The sequence below is a fragment of the Tachypleus tridentatus genome, chromosome 10, assembly GCF_004210375.1.
Source record: "Tachypleus tridentatus isolate NWPU-2018 chromosome 10, ASM421037v1, whole genome shotgun sequence".
Taxonomy (NCBI): Eukaryota; Metazoa; Arthropoda; class Merostomata; order Xiphosura; family Limulidae; genus Tachypleus; species Tachypleus tridentatus.
In genome coordinates, this window is record NC_134834.1 from 148,250,904 (window position 1) to 148,268,744 (window position 17,841).

At 33.4% G+C, this 17,841-nt stretch overlaps 1 protein-coding gene across 1 annotated transcript in view; it reads right to left on the reverse strand.

Annotated features, from left to right (window-relative positions):
- LOC143228535 (ubiquitin carboxyl-terminal hydrolase 48-like) overlaps positions 1 to 17,841 on the reverse strand; it is a 115,409-nt gene that overhangs the window by 43,576 nt on the left and 53,992 nt on the right. Inside the window, exons 28-30 of the mRNA XM_076459777.1 lie at positions 4,512 to 4,717; positions 2,588 to 2,740; positions 1,808 to 1,933 (exon numbers count right to left, since the gene is read on the reverse strand). Coding sequence (XP_076315892.1) covers positions 1,808 to 1,933; positions 2,588 to 2,740; positions 4,512 to 4,717 — 485 coding nt within the window. The remainder of the gene's footprint in view (positions 1 to 1,807; positions 1,934 to 2,587; positions 2,741 to 4,511; positions 4,718 to 17,841) is intronic.

Below are 17,841 nucleotides of genomic sequence, written 5' to 3' on the forward strand. Positions count from 1 at the left end.
TACGTTCCGAACAATGCGAAAATGGGGATGTTTTTCTTCAAAACTGTCTCCCCTAGTGGCACAGCGATAAGTCTCTGGACTTACAACACTAAAAACTGGGTTTCGATACCCGTGGTGGATAGCCCACACATAGACCAGTGTGTAGCTTTGTGCTTTAACTTCAAATAAACAAGCAAAGCTCTTCGAAACTATTTTATTCTGAAGATAAAATTTTTATTATTTTTGTGAAAGTGTGGACGCAAAAAAATTAAAAGGGGATTTCATGCTAAGTATCGACTGTTTTAATGGCTGTACTGTGATTTCAGAAATAGATCCGAAACATGCACGATGACGTCACATAGGGATCTTGAACGGAGACATTTTCTTGCATTAATTGATTTTCTAAGCGCACGTGTTGTTCCTAACGCCAAGAACTCTTATATTCTATCTCATTCTTCAGGACTGATAAAAACCGACATTTCACCCACAAAGATAAAAAATGAAGAAGTCACACGTCTATAAACAGAGGGCCACCTTTTCAGGCCAAATTTTCAATTTAAAAAAATCCACTTCTTCTATCCGTGGTGAAGAGCCAGCAGCAGTCCTGAGCTTGTTTGTTTCCAATTTCTTGCATAGCTACACAAGGGCTATCTGCGCTAGCCGTGTCTAATTTAGCAGTGAAAGACTAGAGGGAAGGCAGCTAGTCAAGATCACCCATCGTCAACTCTTGGGCTACTCTTTTATCACCGAACAGTGAGATTGACTGTAACATTACAACACTGCAATGGATGAAAGGGCGACCATATATTGGCGTGACGGGAATTCGAACCCGGTATTCTCAGATTGTGAGGCGAACGTCCCAACCACCTGGCCATGTCAGGTCTATTCACAGTTTATTGTTTGGCAAGAAATTATACACAACTAGCTACCTGCGCTCTACCCATCGTGGGTATCGAACCCCGATTTTTAGTGTTCTGTTCCTAATTTTGAGATAACTTAAACTTATTCATGCACTCAGCTAGAACTTCTTCACTAAATGTATTTCCAAAAACAAAACAAAATAAAAATCTTATCAAAGTTTCCAAGAAACTGCGAAGGAAAAGAAAACCAATGAATATTATCGAAAACAAACGGCTTAAATAATAGATTTTTTGTGTTATAACTAAGCTAACGTTAGGAGTCGGTTAAAATTACTCGAGGGGCCAGATAAGGCCTGCAGACAGCCAGTTGGAAAACACTTGTTTACGAATATGTTTCTCTATACTTATATGTGTATAATATACACAGACTAGGCTTTGCTAACTAATTTATTACTTTCATGTTCATTTAATTCTAAAGAAGAGAGTCAGCTAAAGTTTGGTCAGAAATTCTTACTAATATAATTATATTTCAAATGTGTTCTGTAAGTGTCACGGGATAATTTAAAAAACCACGTATATTTCATCTTACGTGTACAACTTTCTCACGACAATATTTCTATTTCTACTGCGCATGACCGCCAAGTTTCGCTTAAACACTGACGTCAATCAAAAGGAATGTCATTTTTTTTTTCTTGTAAATATCATATAATCTTTGAAACATGATTTATTCGTTAATAATAAGAAATTATGACGTAATATGAAACAAAGACACGAAATTCATAAAACTTTACGATTCTAGCCAAAAATATAGAATCCTTCTTTCTAAATTTATAAACTATTTTAATCAGCAACTTATCACTGACAAAAAATGGCAGGTATCGGAGAAATAGAATATTAACCAACAGACCGACCATCGTATAAAACAACAACAATAAAACGTGTTTTAGAACAGACAAACCACAGGTTACCTTTAACAGTATCAGACTACCAGGATATATACGAAGTCTGGATAAACGTGCCTGGTTATTCACCAGGGGTTTTCCGTCTAGTATAAGGTTCTGGTCGTATGGGGCTACCGAGAACAACTTCATAATCTAGGAATAAATAGACAAATCAAAATATTCAGTTGGAGGCTCTAACGAACTGGTACTAATAAATAGTTTTATGTTTAAAAATATATACAATTTCGCACTACACAAATACACCCATTAAATGAGCACTACATCAAGAAAAGCTAACAAGGAAAATGAAAACCAAAAACCTTAGTTTAAAAACGAAACTAATCTCATTCGAGAAAAACCAAACACCAGCTCGCCCTAACCTTCCTCAAAAATGATTTTTCTCACAAAATTTTCCTAGAACTTCTAACATAATTAATCCTTTTTCATTGTGTAGTGACCAGTGGCGTATTTAGGTAGGGGCTAGAGGGGACTCAACTCCAGGGCTCTTCGTCCTAATGTGGGCTCACTGATAATTTTATTCTAATTAAAATTACATGGGATGCAGTGCTCATAAAAATCTTTAGCCCCTGAGTCCACAAAACCTTAACTACGCATTAGTGGTGACTTATTTTGTAACGGGCCGTTTACGATAACAAACCCATGATTTTAGGCCTCGAAATGTCTGATTAAAGAATACGTTTTCTCTTACTCTTTCATTTTATAAATAAAAGATATCTTAAGCATCACAAAACTTTAACTACAGGTTGAATTATCTGGTTTGAGAATAGTTTCTTTAAAAGCACAAACCTGTAACTTTAGATCTCGAAGTGTCTGACTTGAGGATACGATTAATTCTTTTTCTCCTCGAAGTTTCCTCCTACGGCTACTACGACGCAACTGGGAATCGCCACCAACATTTGTACCATCAGGTCCTTCGTGGCATTTTCGTTTTTTGACACACTGGGTTAAAAAAGCAAGCAAAAAAAAACAAACAAAAACTACTGGCGTCCAAAATGTTTTTGACACAGATTGCAGTGCATATTTAAATTACTTTCATTACAAATAAAAGTATTTTAATTTCAACGTTTTTCGTTAATCAATATCAAAGCGTACTAAATTTGACTACCAAATCTAATTCAAAGGTTTGTTATCTGGAATTTCGTCTAGCAAGAACTTGTAGCCGTGTGTTTATATATTTACATTTCTTTATTGTAGTAATAGCAATAAATTTAACTTAAATTAGAAAATTTAATTAAAGTTATTTTTGAAACGTCGTTTAACGAATAATTTTAATTTAACAAATTTTAAAACTTCCGCGAGATGGCACTAGTCTGTTCCAATCCTTGGAAATCAGTTTCAACTTTAAGAATGTTTTTACTGTTTGGAATTTCGCGCAAAGCTATTCGAAGGCTATCTGCACTAGCCGTCTCTAATTTAGTAGTGTAAGATAAGAAGGAAGGCAGCTAGTCATCACCACCCACCTTCAACTCTTGGACTACTCTTTTACCAACGAAAAGTGGGACTGACCGTAACATTACAACGCCCCCATGGCTGAAAGGGCGAGCATGTTTGGTGTAACTGGGATTCGAACCACGACCCTCAGATTACGCTAAAGAAAGGAGAACGCTTAGCACAAGTGAAGAAACTTCAGTTTGATCGCGGTAACAATTACAACGAAAAGAAGTTTAAATTCATGAACAAACGGCTGCACGTTCTTTCTGCAAGATACAACCTAGACAAGAAGATTGGCTTTTTACGAGCGAAAGCTCATATCCCACAGTCAGTCCCACTATTCATTGGTAAAAGAGTAACCCAAGAATTGGCGGTGGGTGGTAATAACTAACTGCATTCCCTCTAGTCTTACACTGCTAAATTAGGGACGGCTAGCGCAGATAGCCCTCGTGTAGCTTTGCGCGAAATTTAAAAACAAACAAATAAATAAACGTAACATGACTGAGGAATCATTCCACCAATCAAAGAATTTCTTTAATTTTTCTGACTGATTAAAGTCTTCATTATGTTTTAAGCATATGAAATAAAAATAATCATGACTTATGGCATATTTTGTTTAATTATGTTCCGAAATAAACATAATAAAGTTACACAGTCAGCTGTGTTTTTGTTCAATTTCGCGCAAAGCTACACGACGACTATCAGTGTTAGCCGTCCTCAATTTTACAGCGTAAGACTAGAGGGAATGCAGGTAGTTATTACCACCCACCGCCAATTGTTGCGCTATTATTTTGCCAACGAATAGTGGAATAGACCGTCATATAATAACGCCCCCACGGCTGAAAGGGCGAGCATGTTTAGTGTGACGAGGATTTAAACCCGCGACCCTCGAATTACGAATCGAACGCCTTAACCGCATAGCTATGCCGATCCACGGAATAAAAAGTAAAAGAGAGTTCTTACGACTCATCAATATTTTATTTAAAGAAATATGTAACTTTTTGTTAAAAAAATGCAGAGACATCTGCAGGATTCATCAGAACATAATTTTCAAGTAGCATTTGTTTAAATTAAAAGAAAAACAATTTTCAGCGATACGTAAAAAACAAAAAAGTAGCTAAGTGTTTACGTCAAGTTTCTTATACTCATAAATCTTTCTTAACAAATACTTCAGATGTATAAAAATAGCAGGTTTCTATTATTTTATTTTGTCTCTATTATTATTACTACTGTACTAGCCTTAACATTCTTACTCTATTAATTTTTCATATTTTAATACCTGAATAAATTCCGGATCTTCTTCTTTTCCAATGATAGATGGCGCCACATCACAGTCAGGCGATTCCGAATCAACTGTTGGTGAGCCAGTTAATTCGATGTCGTCAAACTTAGAAACACGACGTACATAAATCTTCGCACTGGAGAAGTCGAGCAGCTGTTGTTGTACATCGTGAAGTCGTGCGACGTAACAAGGATCACAGAGAGCTGATGAAAATTGAAAATGTTTTTTTTTTTTTTTCAAAGTGCTGGAATATCGTAAATTTTAGTTAACATATGCAAATATACATTTAGTGCTAAATCACTGTCTTGCTATAACAAAACTGTACCTAAAATTTAGTTTCGCCATCTTGAAAATTTACATTAAAAAGTGCCCTCTAAAAATTCTACAAATAAAAAGTCACATACCAAATCTGCTTTGACGCAAATCTAATGCATTGTTGCCAAAAGCTAGGTAAATTTTTATTTGTAGTAAAAACAAAGTAAACAGATCATTTCGTTAAGGCCAAAATGTAACAAAAATTAATTTGATAACACGTAAAAAAAAAGAAGTCATATTTTTATTTGGTTAGAGTCAAATATTGATTTTGTATATTTCAAATATTTGCGCAAAGCTACAATAAAATAAAAACCCGTGTCAGTTTGGTTAATTTCGAACTTCACGCAGAGCTACACGAGGGCTATCTGCTCTAGCCATCCCTAAGTTAGCAGTCATTATCGATCAGTGCCAACCCTTGAGCTACTCTTTCACTCACGGATAGCAAAACTGACCGTGACATTACAATGCCAGTATGACTAAAAGGGGAGGGGGGGCATGTCTGGTGGGACGAGGATTGAGATTGCAAGTCACACACCCTAACCACTTGGTGGTATTGTTAATCACAAAAATACACGCATAATGGCATTTACGTTTTATTATATTAACCTAAACTTCTTAAATGACAAACAAAAAACTTTGTTTTGAGTTTCTGTAAGTAATTTTAAACTAACAGACTAAACAAGAGGCAGCCAGTAACAGCTCTCACTGCCAAGTGTAGGGCTATTCTAATCAAATAGTGGGACCTGACTGGCCCTCTTATAATATGCCCATGGACCCAAATGCGATTCTGCGACAGCGTTTTCAAAATGTGACCCCCCCCCTCAGATTCACAGACCAGTGCTATAACCAAAAGGCAGTGGCCTCATAGCAGAAGGAATGAAAACGAATGTATTTTCAGTTCATAAAAAGGAAAACTTTTTTCTTTTATTACGATATATATATATATTTACATTTAATTACACCAACAGTCCCCACACACACTAAAAAAAAATAAATTTATACCTGCTTATAGAAATCTCTGATAACCTTTTACTAAAACTGAAAGCTCATTTGATCTTTATATAATAACATTTACTTTCTGTTTGTGTCTCAAGAACTTCTGTGTTATAATACTCTTGCAAAAAGAGCATGTTAAAACTGACTAGAAACAATAATCTCTTTGAATCTAGTTTTACTTTGCTAAAGGTTTTATTCAGTACACAAACAACGATGCAGAATACACTGCTCTTGTGTTAAAAAGAGAACATATTAAACTGTCGATGCAGAGTTTTGTCTGTCCTTCCCATTAACCCCCAGTGGCACAATAGTATGTCTGCGGATTTAATACTGCTAGAAATTGGGTTTCGATACCAGTGGTGGGAAGAATCCAGATAGTCCTTTGTGTAGCTTTGTCTTTAATAATCAACAACCAATCTTTCCATCAGAATATGTCTTGGAGGATCAGTTTTCGACACAACCATTTAAAGCGTGATCACTTTAATGTAGAAACAAGATTACGGTTACGAAATATTCCTATTTTTTTTAAACTGAATTTTTATTATTTTCGTAGATCTAGTGTTAACACCACGAACAACACAAGACTCGTATACAATAAGCTTAATAGCAATGTAATACTTAGCATTTTTAACATCAGATGCACGCAACTAGCGACCCCCACTCCCCTCGGCCCCGAAACTTGACAAACCACTCACACGTGAACGGTCAAATCCTAACCACCAATAAAGTTTCAGTTACCGTTATTAAAACTACATTAAAATAGCTCGAAACGAAATAGGAAAATATAACAGAAGTGTAAAAGAACTCGTCATATCGAAAAAAGTTGGAAACAACACTGATTAATTATACAGGAAACGGGGGGGGGGAGATTCGTGGAAATCTTTATAATGTGCAGTTTTAAGAGAAAGACCTGTCAAGGACTTAGTGATGTAATCTTTAAAAGGTTACCCATCAGTGGACGCACGCAACCCTTTGGAAACACATTATCCACGCTCAGGTGGGTAGTGCATGCATGCCTTGCTAACAAAACCCTGGAACAAACTATCTTTATATCCAAGTCTATCTACCCTCCTCTTTCCTGTCTCTTTTTATTCCCCCATATCACATTGCAACAGGTAGGTAATAGCTTTTTGATTACTATAGGACCATTACCGGAACGGCTGGGACTTGCGCTTCTCCACCAATCGAGACAGGTCCAGACGTATTAGTTCTATACCGTCAATGACAAAGTGAATATTAAACGCTGAGAACCAGAGTACCTCTTTCATTTAGACGGCACGGGATACAACAACTTTTCGTGTTACTATGGCAACCGGCGACATAAGACAGAAGAAGTCGATTCCTGGTATTCACAGGTGCTTATTTTCTAGATATTCGGGTGACGTAAGTGGAAGAATGTATTAAGAATAAACGCGATATACGGAAATGGGAATCCACTAATAAAACTCGACTTCAAGATTATCATTGTGTTCTTTAATCAACTAATTAAAAAGTTACTGGAACACAATCAAAGTAATTATAAAATCGTACGCTTAAACATCCACCCAAAGTCAGTTTCAGAAATACAAACCAAGGTTTGTTTGAAAACAAAACAAAGACGTTTTTAATGCCTAAATTCAAAAGTTCGAAACGAAGGGATAAAGCAAATAGTTACTACTATATAGAAAAATATATGAAAGGTTTGTTTCTGTCGGATTTCGCGCAAAGTTACACGAGCCCTCTCACATTTAGCAGTGTAAGACAAGAAAGAAAGCGGGCAGCGAATCATCACCAAATATCGGGCTACGGAACAACAAGGATTCCAACCCGCGACTTTCAGATTACGAGTCGAGCGCCCTAACCACGTGGCCATACCTTATGTATAAAATACATAATTTATTTAGTGCTTATACTAACAATAACTACTAAAGAAAATAATCTTAAACTAGTTCGTATAATGTAATCGAATGAACTAAAACATTCACATATTATTATTATTTTCTCCTTATCAGGTCCTTACTCTACCCCCCACAATGTTTCTTTTTAAACGAAAAAAGTAGCTTCCCCGACAGTCAGAACCTTTTGAGTTTCGTTCGAAACGTAAACGAACTTTTTTTTCACCAAACAAATATAAGTGTACGAATAAGTCTATTTTAAACGAAGAAAACACGTCGGTGATAAAACGGCCCGTCCTCCCTTCTGCGTAACACAACACGTCATTAACCAGATTCTGATTTGGCTAAGAATACAATTCTCTTTCTTTCTAGAGATTCCACTTCGAATCTTTAAGTGTTGTTAATCCCAGAGTCACATATACAGGTTTATACCAAGCGTGAAAACAAACAGGGTTTTTCTATCCAAAGAACTTTGCATATAAATACCCAATATAAATAACAATAGAATTTAAACAAATTCTGAAACTAATAAATTTCACAAGGCATTTAAGAAGCCATACATCCACCTCCACCATTATGGAGATTAGAATCACGACAAAAACACGAAGCAAATGTAATAATAACAGCTGAAAGGTTATGATGTGCCCATGTCTCCTTACATAACTTTATGGCTATTGAGGGTGTATAATGAATTTATACATTACGTGCAGGCTATTAGCACATGCGTACAAAAGTGTAGCAATGCTAGCTTATATTAACCGAAAAGATGTTGTTTTCCCGTTGAATTACTTACGTAAAAATACTTCATAAACGTTTGTGAAATACTTATTTATTTCACATAGCATTAAAGTGATATAAATTATAATAAAAAGTTATTTCTCGTCACAATTTGAATTTTATTTAAGCTTTCTTTAAAGAACTAAATAAAAACTTTACTCTCCCGGAGAATCAACTACATGAAATTATTTTATTTAAAAAATTGAACTTTTTATACGTGATACTGTTAGCTTGTATTGACTGAGTATAAGATACAGATGTAACAATAATAACTTGTATTGACTGAGTATAAGATACAAATGTAACAATAATAACTTGTATTGACTGAGTATAAGATACAGATGTAACAATAATAACTTGTATTGACTGAGTATAAGATACAGATGTAACAATAATAACTTGTATTGACTGAGTATAAGATACAGATGTAACAATAATAACTTGTATTGACTGAGTATAAGATACAGATGTAACAATAATAACTTGTATTGACTGAGTATAAGATACAGATGTAACAATAATAACTTGTATTGACTGAGTATAAGATACAGATGTAACAATAATAACTTGTATTGATTGAGTATAAGATACAGATGTAACAATAATAACTTGTATTGACTGAGTATAAGATACAGATGTAACAATAATAACTTGTATTGATTGAGTATAAGATACAGATGTAACAATAATAACTTGTATTGACTGAGTATAAGATACAGATGTAACAATAATAACTTGTATTGACTGAGTATAAGATACAGATGTAACAATAATAACTTGTATTGACTTGAGTATAAGATACAGATGTAACAATAATAACTTGTATTGACTGAGTATAAGATACAGATGTAACAATAATAACTTGTATTGACTGAGTATAAGATACAGATGTAACAATAATAACTTGTATTGACTGAGTATAAGATACAGATGTAACAATAATAACTTGTATTGACTGAGTATAAGATACAAATGTAACAATAATAACTTGTATTGACTGAGTATAAGATACAGATGTAACAATAATAACTTGTATTGACTGAGTATAAGATACAGATGTAACAATAATAATAACTTGTATTGACTGAGTATAAGATACAGATGTAACAATAATAACTTGTATTGACTGAGTATAAGATACAGATGTAACAATAATAACTTGTATTGACTGAGTATAAGATACAGATGTAACAATAATAACTTGTATTGACTGAGTATAAGATACAGATGTAACAATAATAACTTGTATTGACTGAGTATAAGATACAGATGTAACAATAATAACTTGTATTGACTGAGTATAAGATACAGATGTAACAATAATAACTTGTATTGACTGAGTATAAGATACAGATGTAACAATAATAACTTGTATTGACTGAGTATAAGATACAGATGTAACAATAATAACTTGTATTGACTGAGTATAAGATACAGATGTAACAATAATAACTTGTATTGACTGAGTATAAGATACAGATGTAACAATAATAACTTGTATTGACTGAGTATAAGATACAGATGTAACAATAATAACTTGTATTGACTGAGTATAAGATACAGATGTAACAATAATAACTTGTATTGACTGAGTATAAGATACAGATGTAACAATAATAACTTGTATTGACTGAGTATAAGATACAGATGTAACAATAATAACTTGTATTGATTGAGTATAAGATACAGATGTAACAATAATAACTTGTATTGACTGAGTATAAAATACAGATGTAACAATAATAACTTGTATTGACTGAGTATAAGAACAAATACAGATGTAACAATAATAACTTGTATTGATTGAGTATAAGATACAAATGTAACAATAATAACTTGTATTGACTGAGTATAAGATACAGATGTAACAATAATAACTTGTATTGATTGAGTATAAGATACAGATGTAACAATAATAACTTGTATTGACTGAGTATAAGATACAGATGTAACAATAATAACTTGTATTGATTGAGTATAAGATACAGATGTAACAATAATAACTTGTATTGACTGAGTATAAAGATACAGATGTAACAATAATAACTTGTATTGATTGAGTATAAGATACAGATGTAACAATAATAACTTGTATTGACTGAGTATAAGATACAGATGTAACAATAATAACTTGTATTGATTGAGTATAAGATACAGATGTAACAATAATAACTTGTATTGACTGAGTATAAGATACAGATGTAACAATAATAACTTGTATTGATTGAGTATAAGATACAGATGTAACAATAATAACTTGTATTGACTGAGTATAAGATACAGATGTAACAATAATAACTTGTATTGATTGAGTATAAGATACAGATGTAACAATAATAACTTGTATTGACTGAGTATAAGATACAGATGTAACAATAATAACTTGTATTGACTGAGTATAAGATACAGATGTAACAATAATAACTTGTATTGACTGAGTATAAGATACAGATGTAACAATAATAACTTGTATTGATTGAGTATAAGATACAGATGTAACAATAATAACTTGTATTGACTGAGTATAAGATACAGATGTAACAATAATAACTTGTATTGATTGAGTATAAGATACAGATGTAACAATAATAACTTGTATTGACTGAGTATAAGATACAAATGTAACAATAATAACTTGTATTGATTGAGTATAAGATACAGATGTAACAATAATAACTTGTATTGACTGAGTATAAGATACAGATGTAACAATAATAACTTGTATTGACTGAGTATAAGATACAGATGTAACAATAATAACTTGTATTGACTGAGTATAAAATACAGATGTAACAATAATAACTTGTATTGACTGAGTATAAGATACAGATGTAACAATAATAACTTGTATTGACTGAGTATAAAATACAGATGTAACAATAATAACTTGTATTGACTGAGTATAAGATACAGATGTAACAATAATAACTTGTATTGATTGAGTATAAGATACAGATGCAACAATAATAACTTGTATTGACTGAGTATAAGATACAGATGTAACAATAATAACTTGTATTGACTGAGTATAAAATACAGATGTAACAATAATAACTTGTATTGACTGAGTATAAGATACAGATGTAACAATAATAACTTGTATTGATTGAGTATAAGATACAGATGTAACAATAATAACTTGTATTGACTGAGTATAAGATACAGATGTAACAATAATAACTTGTATTGACTGAGTATAAAATACAGATGTAACAATAATAACTTGTATTGACTGAGTATAAGATACAGATGTAACAATAATAACTTGTATTGACTGAGTATAAGATACAGATGTAACAATAATAACTTGTATTGATTGAGTATAAGATACAGATGTAACAATAATAACTTGTATTGATTGAGTATAAGATACAAATGTAACAATAATAACTTGTATTGACTGAGTATAAGATACAGATGTAACAATAATAACTTGTATTGATTGAGTATAAGATACAGATGTAACAATAATAACATGTATTGACTGAGTATAAGATACAAATGTAACAATAATAACTTGTATTGATTGAGTATAAGATACAGATGTAACAATAATAACTTGTATTGACTGAGTATAAGATACAGATGTAACAATAATAACTTGTATTGACTGAGTATAAGATACAGATGTAACAATAATAACTTGTATTGACTGAGTATAAAATACAGATGTAACAATAATAACTTGTATTGACTGAGTATAAGATACAGATGTAACAATAATAACTTGTATTGACTGAGTATAAAATACAGATGTAACAATAATAACTTGTATTGACTGAGTATAAGATACAGATGTAACAATAATAACTTGTATTGATTGAGTATAAGATACAGATGCAACAATAATAACTTGTATTGACTGAGTATAAGATACAGATGTAACAATAATAACTTGTATTGACTGAGTATAAAATACAGATGTAACAATAATAACTTGTATTGACTGAGTATAAGATACAGATGTAACAATAATAACTTGTATTGATTGAGTATAAGATACAGATGTAACAATAATAACTTGTATTGACTGAGTATAAGATACAGATGTAACAATAATAACTTGTATTGACTGAGTATAAAATACAGATGTAACAATAATAACTTGTATTGACTGAGTATAAGATACAGATGTAACAATAATAACTTGTATTGACTGAGTATAAGATACAGATGTAACAATAATAACTTGTATTGATTGAGTATAAGATACAGATGTAACAATAATAACTTGTATTGACTGAGTATAAGATACAGATGTAACAATAATAATTGTATTGACAGAACAAGACACAGGTATAGAGAACAAACCATATACAAATATTTGGGAAGCGGATGTTCTGTGACGTTGGTTATTTATTTAAGTCAAAACTGAAACCAGCTGGGTTTGAACCCATGACTACTTATTAGACTTTAAACAACTACGTTATTGTAGAGTCATAACTTTTAATTCCAACTAGTCTTAGCCGTCCCAAGATGTCTGTCCGGCTCTAAACGGAATGTCGAAATTGGGTGTTGCTCTTATAACGTACTCTTGGATAAAAGTATGTTTAGAAGCTCGAACCCTAGCTTCTAACAACTCAGTCACTTCTTTCGGAGGATCTCTACCTATACCTTGATATAGAAATAACACCCATTAAGATGGGTGTGAGAGATATAATGTCATACAAATGGTGCCTGTTGTGTACTTTTTCATAACTATTCTTCTATTGCAAACAAATGTTGCTATTTTCATTAGAAGCTATGATGGTTTCAGTTTCAACCATCACAAAATACAGCGATAATTTTTGTCTTGTTTTGGAACAAAGCCACATCGGGTTTTCTGTTGTCCTTCAAGGAAAATCGAACAGGACATAGAAAGTCACTCAATAAAATTCTGTAGCTATACATTTTCTCTTCTATTCAAAGCTGCAATATTGAAGCAACTCAGTACCGCCATCTGAAGGGTACCTTCTTACAGCTGACCTATTTTTTATTACAATACGGGGGATTCTAGGGCAACAGCAAGTAACTTGGTGATTTTTTGAAATTACAGAAGCTATTACATAACCTATTCAACGTTAGCGTTGTAAGTTCGTAAACTTGCGGCTGTCCCACAGAGTGGACACAACGAGTTTTGTTTGTTTGGTTTTGAATTTCGCGCAAAGCTACACGAGGCCTATCTGCGCAAGCCGTCCCTAATTTAGCAGAAAAAGATTAGAAAGAAGGCAGCTAGTCATCACCACCCACAGCCAACTCTTGGGCCACTCTTTTACCAACGAATAGTGGGATTGGCTGTTACACAATAATGTCCCCACGGCTGAAATGGCGATCTTGTTTGGTGTGACGGGGATTCGAACCCGCGACCCTCACATTACGAGTGGAATGTCTTGATCACCTGGCTATGCGGGGCCTGGACACAACGAGAAATATGGAACCGTTTTCATATAAAACTCCCCAACATTTCGTTTAAGTTGTAGTAAACATTCCGCAAATCTCCCTCTGAAATCTCTTAGAATAACTGTGGACAAACAAATACACCATCTACAGACTCTGTCTGTAAAATATAACGTTGATTATCTAATTATACTTTCACACATCAGTAAGCTTTCTATAATACTTTTTTCCAATTAAACTTTCTGCGCAGAACGGATCAAAATTTACAATTTCGTGCCTACTGCGTGAGTTTTTTTTCTCTCTTCTGAACCTTTCTTCACTACACCTTAAATAAACTTCAACTTCAATGAATAACAGCGCTCCCTAATCAATCAAACGTTCATCGAACGTGCGCAACGATGTGAGCTTATACTTACTGAAGATTACATTATAGAAAAAAGAAAGTGGGGTATATGATACATTCTTCAAGAAAAATGGAAGTTGCTTTAAATATAAAGACGAAACCTTGCAACCGGTAAATGATCGGACAATCCCTCTATTCTACACACCAAACTGCGCACTACCATTGTTTCTTACTGCACATCCAGACTGCGCATTACCATTTTTTTTCTTACTGCATGCATCTCTATAGTGATTTATTTGAAAGACCTCAACAAACGATGTTTTCTCACTTCCCTATTTTTTTTAATGCTTCACGCCCTCTGCATGAACTTGACAGACCATTTATCACTTTCAAAGAAATCCTGTTTGGATTAACTGTCTCCCACCCCCTTTTTTTATGCTTTTCGAAAAGAACTTTCAAATCTTTGTTCTCTTTGACTCCATTGTACAGATGGACGGTGCTCAATAACTACTGTATTTATGTGATTCATACCACAGTAACACAAATTACATTCTCAGCTGGCCACATCGGGAATTTGCCAACTCTTTATACCACAATCAAGGTTATCCTTCCTGCATCTTCATATCCAATTCATGATAAGAGTACAAAGAGCAAGTTTTTATCTTAACATGATACATCAACTGACGTCATACAAGGAAACATTTCATTCAATATTCAACAACGCTTAAATTTTTTGTTTGTTCTAAGAAAAAACTAAACAAACGAGATCTTAATAGATTTATAATATACAATTTTTATGTGAATGCTGCGACGGTATAAAACAACTGTTTGCCTCTGTAACTTCTGGAAACATAATTTGTACACTCAGTCAACTGTGACGTGTATTTTCTTGAAGTCTGTCCAATTTCTCTGGTTCCACTGTGATCTCTACCTTATTTAAATACGTTCCGTTGCTTTAAGCTTGTATCACTGTGAAATGTGTCCACTTTTTCTTTTTGGTTCAAATGTTTCTTGAAATATCGCCATTTTCTCCGAGCTCAGTGTGACCTCTGTCTTACTGAAATATGTCCTATTTCTCTAGTTAGACTGTTATATGTATCTTGTTGAATTATGCCTAGTTTTTTGAGTCAGTTCAAACCAATCGTATGTCTTTCTTCAAACATCCGATTCACAATTAATAAATATTTAACGTTATTAACTACCATCATGGCGTTCAATCACACTTAGATGGTTAAATTGACATTTTGGATGCTTTCAATGGTAGGCTTTAAACTCAAGAGTGCACACGAGCCACTCAATCAATTTCTGTAAATATATATATTTACTTCTTTTCGAAGTAGAAATATTGAAGCGACTCAGTACCGCCATCTGACGGGTACATTCTTACAAATGGCCTACGTTTATTACAATTCGTGGGATTCTTGGGCAACAACTAGTAACTTGGTGATTGTTTAAATTACAGAAATGAGACAAACCTTGAAATAAACTAGCTATTCATATGCCATAAAAAAACAACAAAAACGTTTCTAATAATTATCAAAGAAATCTAAATATCCCAACATGTGCTCTGGTTACTGTATTATAGTTACAGAAATGTCAAGGACATCTGGTGTTGGCAACCACAAACACCGTACCAAGAAAGACAATTAAACGACAATCAAAAGTCTTTCTTTCCACCTGGTTCATTAGTGTAACTCAAAAGATGTGGATATGTTTTTTTAACTCTGGCACTTGTTTTGGCGTCTCTTACCAGATAGATCCGTCAATCGTCACTACTTCTCACCGCCTTCCAATGTGACAAGAAGTCACTTTATTCAAATGATCGAAGTTTTATACACCTCATTAGCAAAACTCGAATCTTTCTCTGTCATAATAACTGCGGTGGATGGGTATTCCTTGTTCTTCAGCAAAAATCTCATAGAATACATAAGTGACCAGACACTGTATTCAAGGAAGTGCACACGTTAACATCGCAGGTTCGTTAAATACGTTAATGGACTCAGACATTATCTTGACTGTTGTTGTGTGCAAACACAAACTTTAATCTACATCAGTTAGTAACTTCAATAAAGCTTCCCCCACGTACTTCAAAATATTCGTAAGATCGTGTTTAATTAAGTCATTGGTTAACTTTTACACAATTTTCCATCTTTGAAACGCAAAAGTGCATTAAGCAATCACGGTGAACGATTAGCTTTTTGTGTTTTACAGTTGACTAATTACCCAATCGTGCTCTTTGAGGTGATGGAAATATCGACTTGTTATTCAAATATCTTCAAGCTATGTTTTAATTTGAAAACACGGAGTAGAAGACGAGACAGAAAATCAACTTATAAAAAAAAAGCAAAAGAATTTGTTTAAACATATTACCAGTTTGTTCAGATTTTTTCGCGCAAAGCTACACAAAAGTTACCTGCGCATAGTAGTCCCTAATTTTTAACTAATGGACAAGAGGAAAGACAACTTGTCAACACCACCTATCTCGAACTCTTGTCTGACCAAACAGTAGATTTGTTTAAATTTCACGAAAAGCTACACAAGAACTATCTGAGCTAGACGTCCCTACTTTAGCAGTATAAGACTATACACCGACCACCAACTCTTGGACTATTATTTGCCAATGAATAATGGGATTAACTGTCGCATTATAAAGTCTCATGTTCGTTGGCAAGATTTACAACCGCGACCCGCACACACTGTGATTTAAGTACCCTAACCACCAAACCATACTAGGCAAAGAGTTTAAATGCGCGCGCGTGTGTGTGTATATATATATATATATATATATAAACATATTATTGCAGGGATTTTTCGTCCATATTGTAAATTATTTGAAGACGTATTTCTGGGATACGTATAAAGAAAACAAAAAATACCGTATTATTGTTGTCTTTTTAACATAGAAAACGGTGTTTTTTGTTTTACCATTTTTATCGCCTACTTTGCTTCTATTACATTTCAAGATGTAATATCTATTTAGCTATTTTAAACTTAGTAAAGAAACGTCTTAACCTTTACTAATAGTTTGATGGTAGTATAAAAACTGGATATTATGCAAGAAACTTTTGTTTTAAATCTGTGACAAAGTAGTATATTTTTTAAGATTATCTAATGGAATTTTAAACAACGTGTGTTCCATACTCAGCCTTAAACTTGTATTTTATGTCAAACTTCTTTATAAATTCCAAATTTTGGTTCCAGTCTAAGCAAACTGCGCTGCACTTTGTTTCGATAATTTAGTTCCACACAATTTTCAACTTTCTTTGTATTAAGGATAAAACTAAAACCGCTTTCAATTCGACGTGTAAGCTTATCTACGACGGGAAACGTTGCAATAGCAATTTTCAACGTATGGTCCTCCAGACAATGAGGAAACTACAGGGTATTTTAAAAAATGATTATTCATGGTATAAAGCTCTGAGAGTTTTAACAGATTCTCAGTTTGTGCAGACGGGTTCAACTTTATCAGCTTTATAACTTGGATGATTAGGTAGAAAAGAATCAACTAGTCTAGAAAATAAATTGTTTCCTGTACATAAAGTGGTTATTATCTAGGGGATAATAACCTCGAACACAGAGAGTCAGCCTCCACCTGCCTCCATTTCACCTGCCACAGCCAGTCTGTGTATATGTGACTAGGACTAGT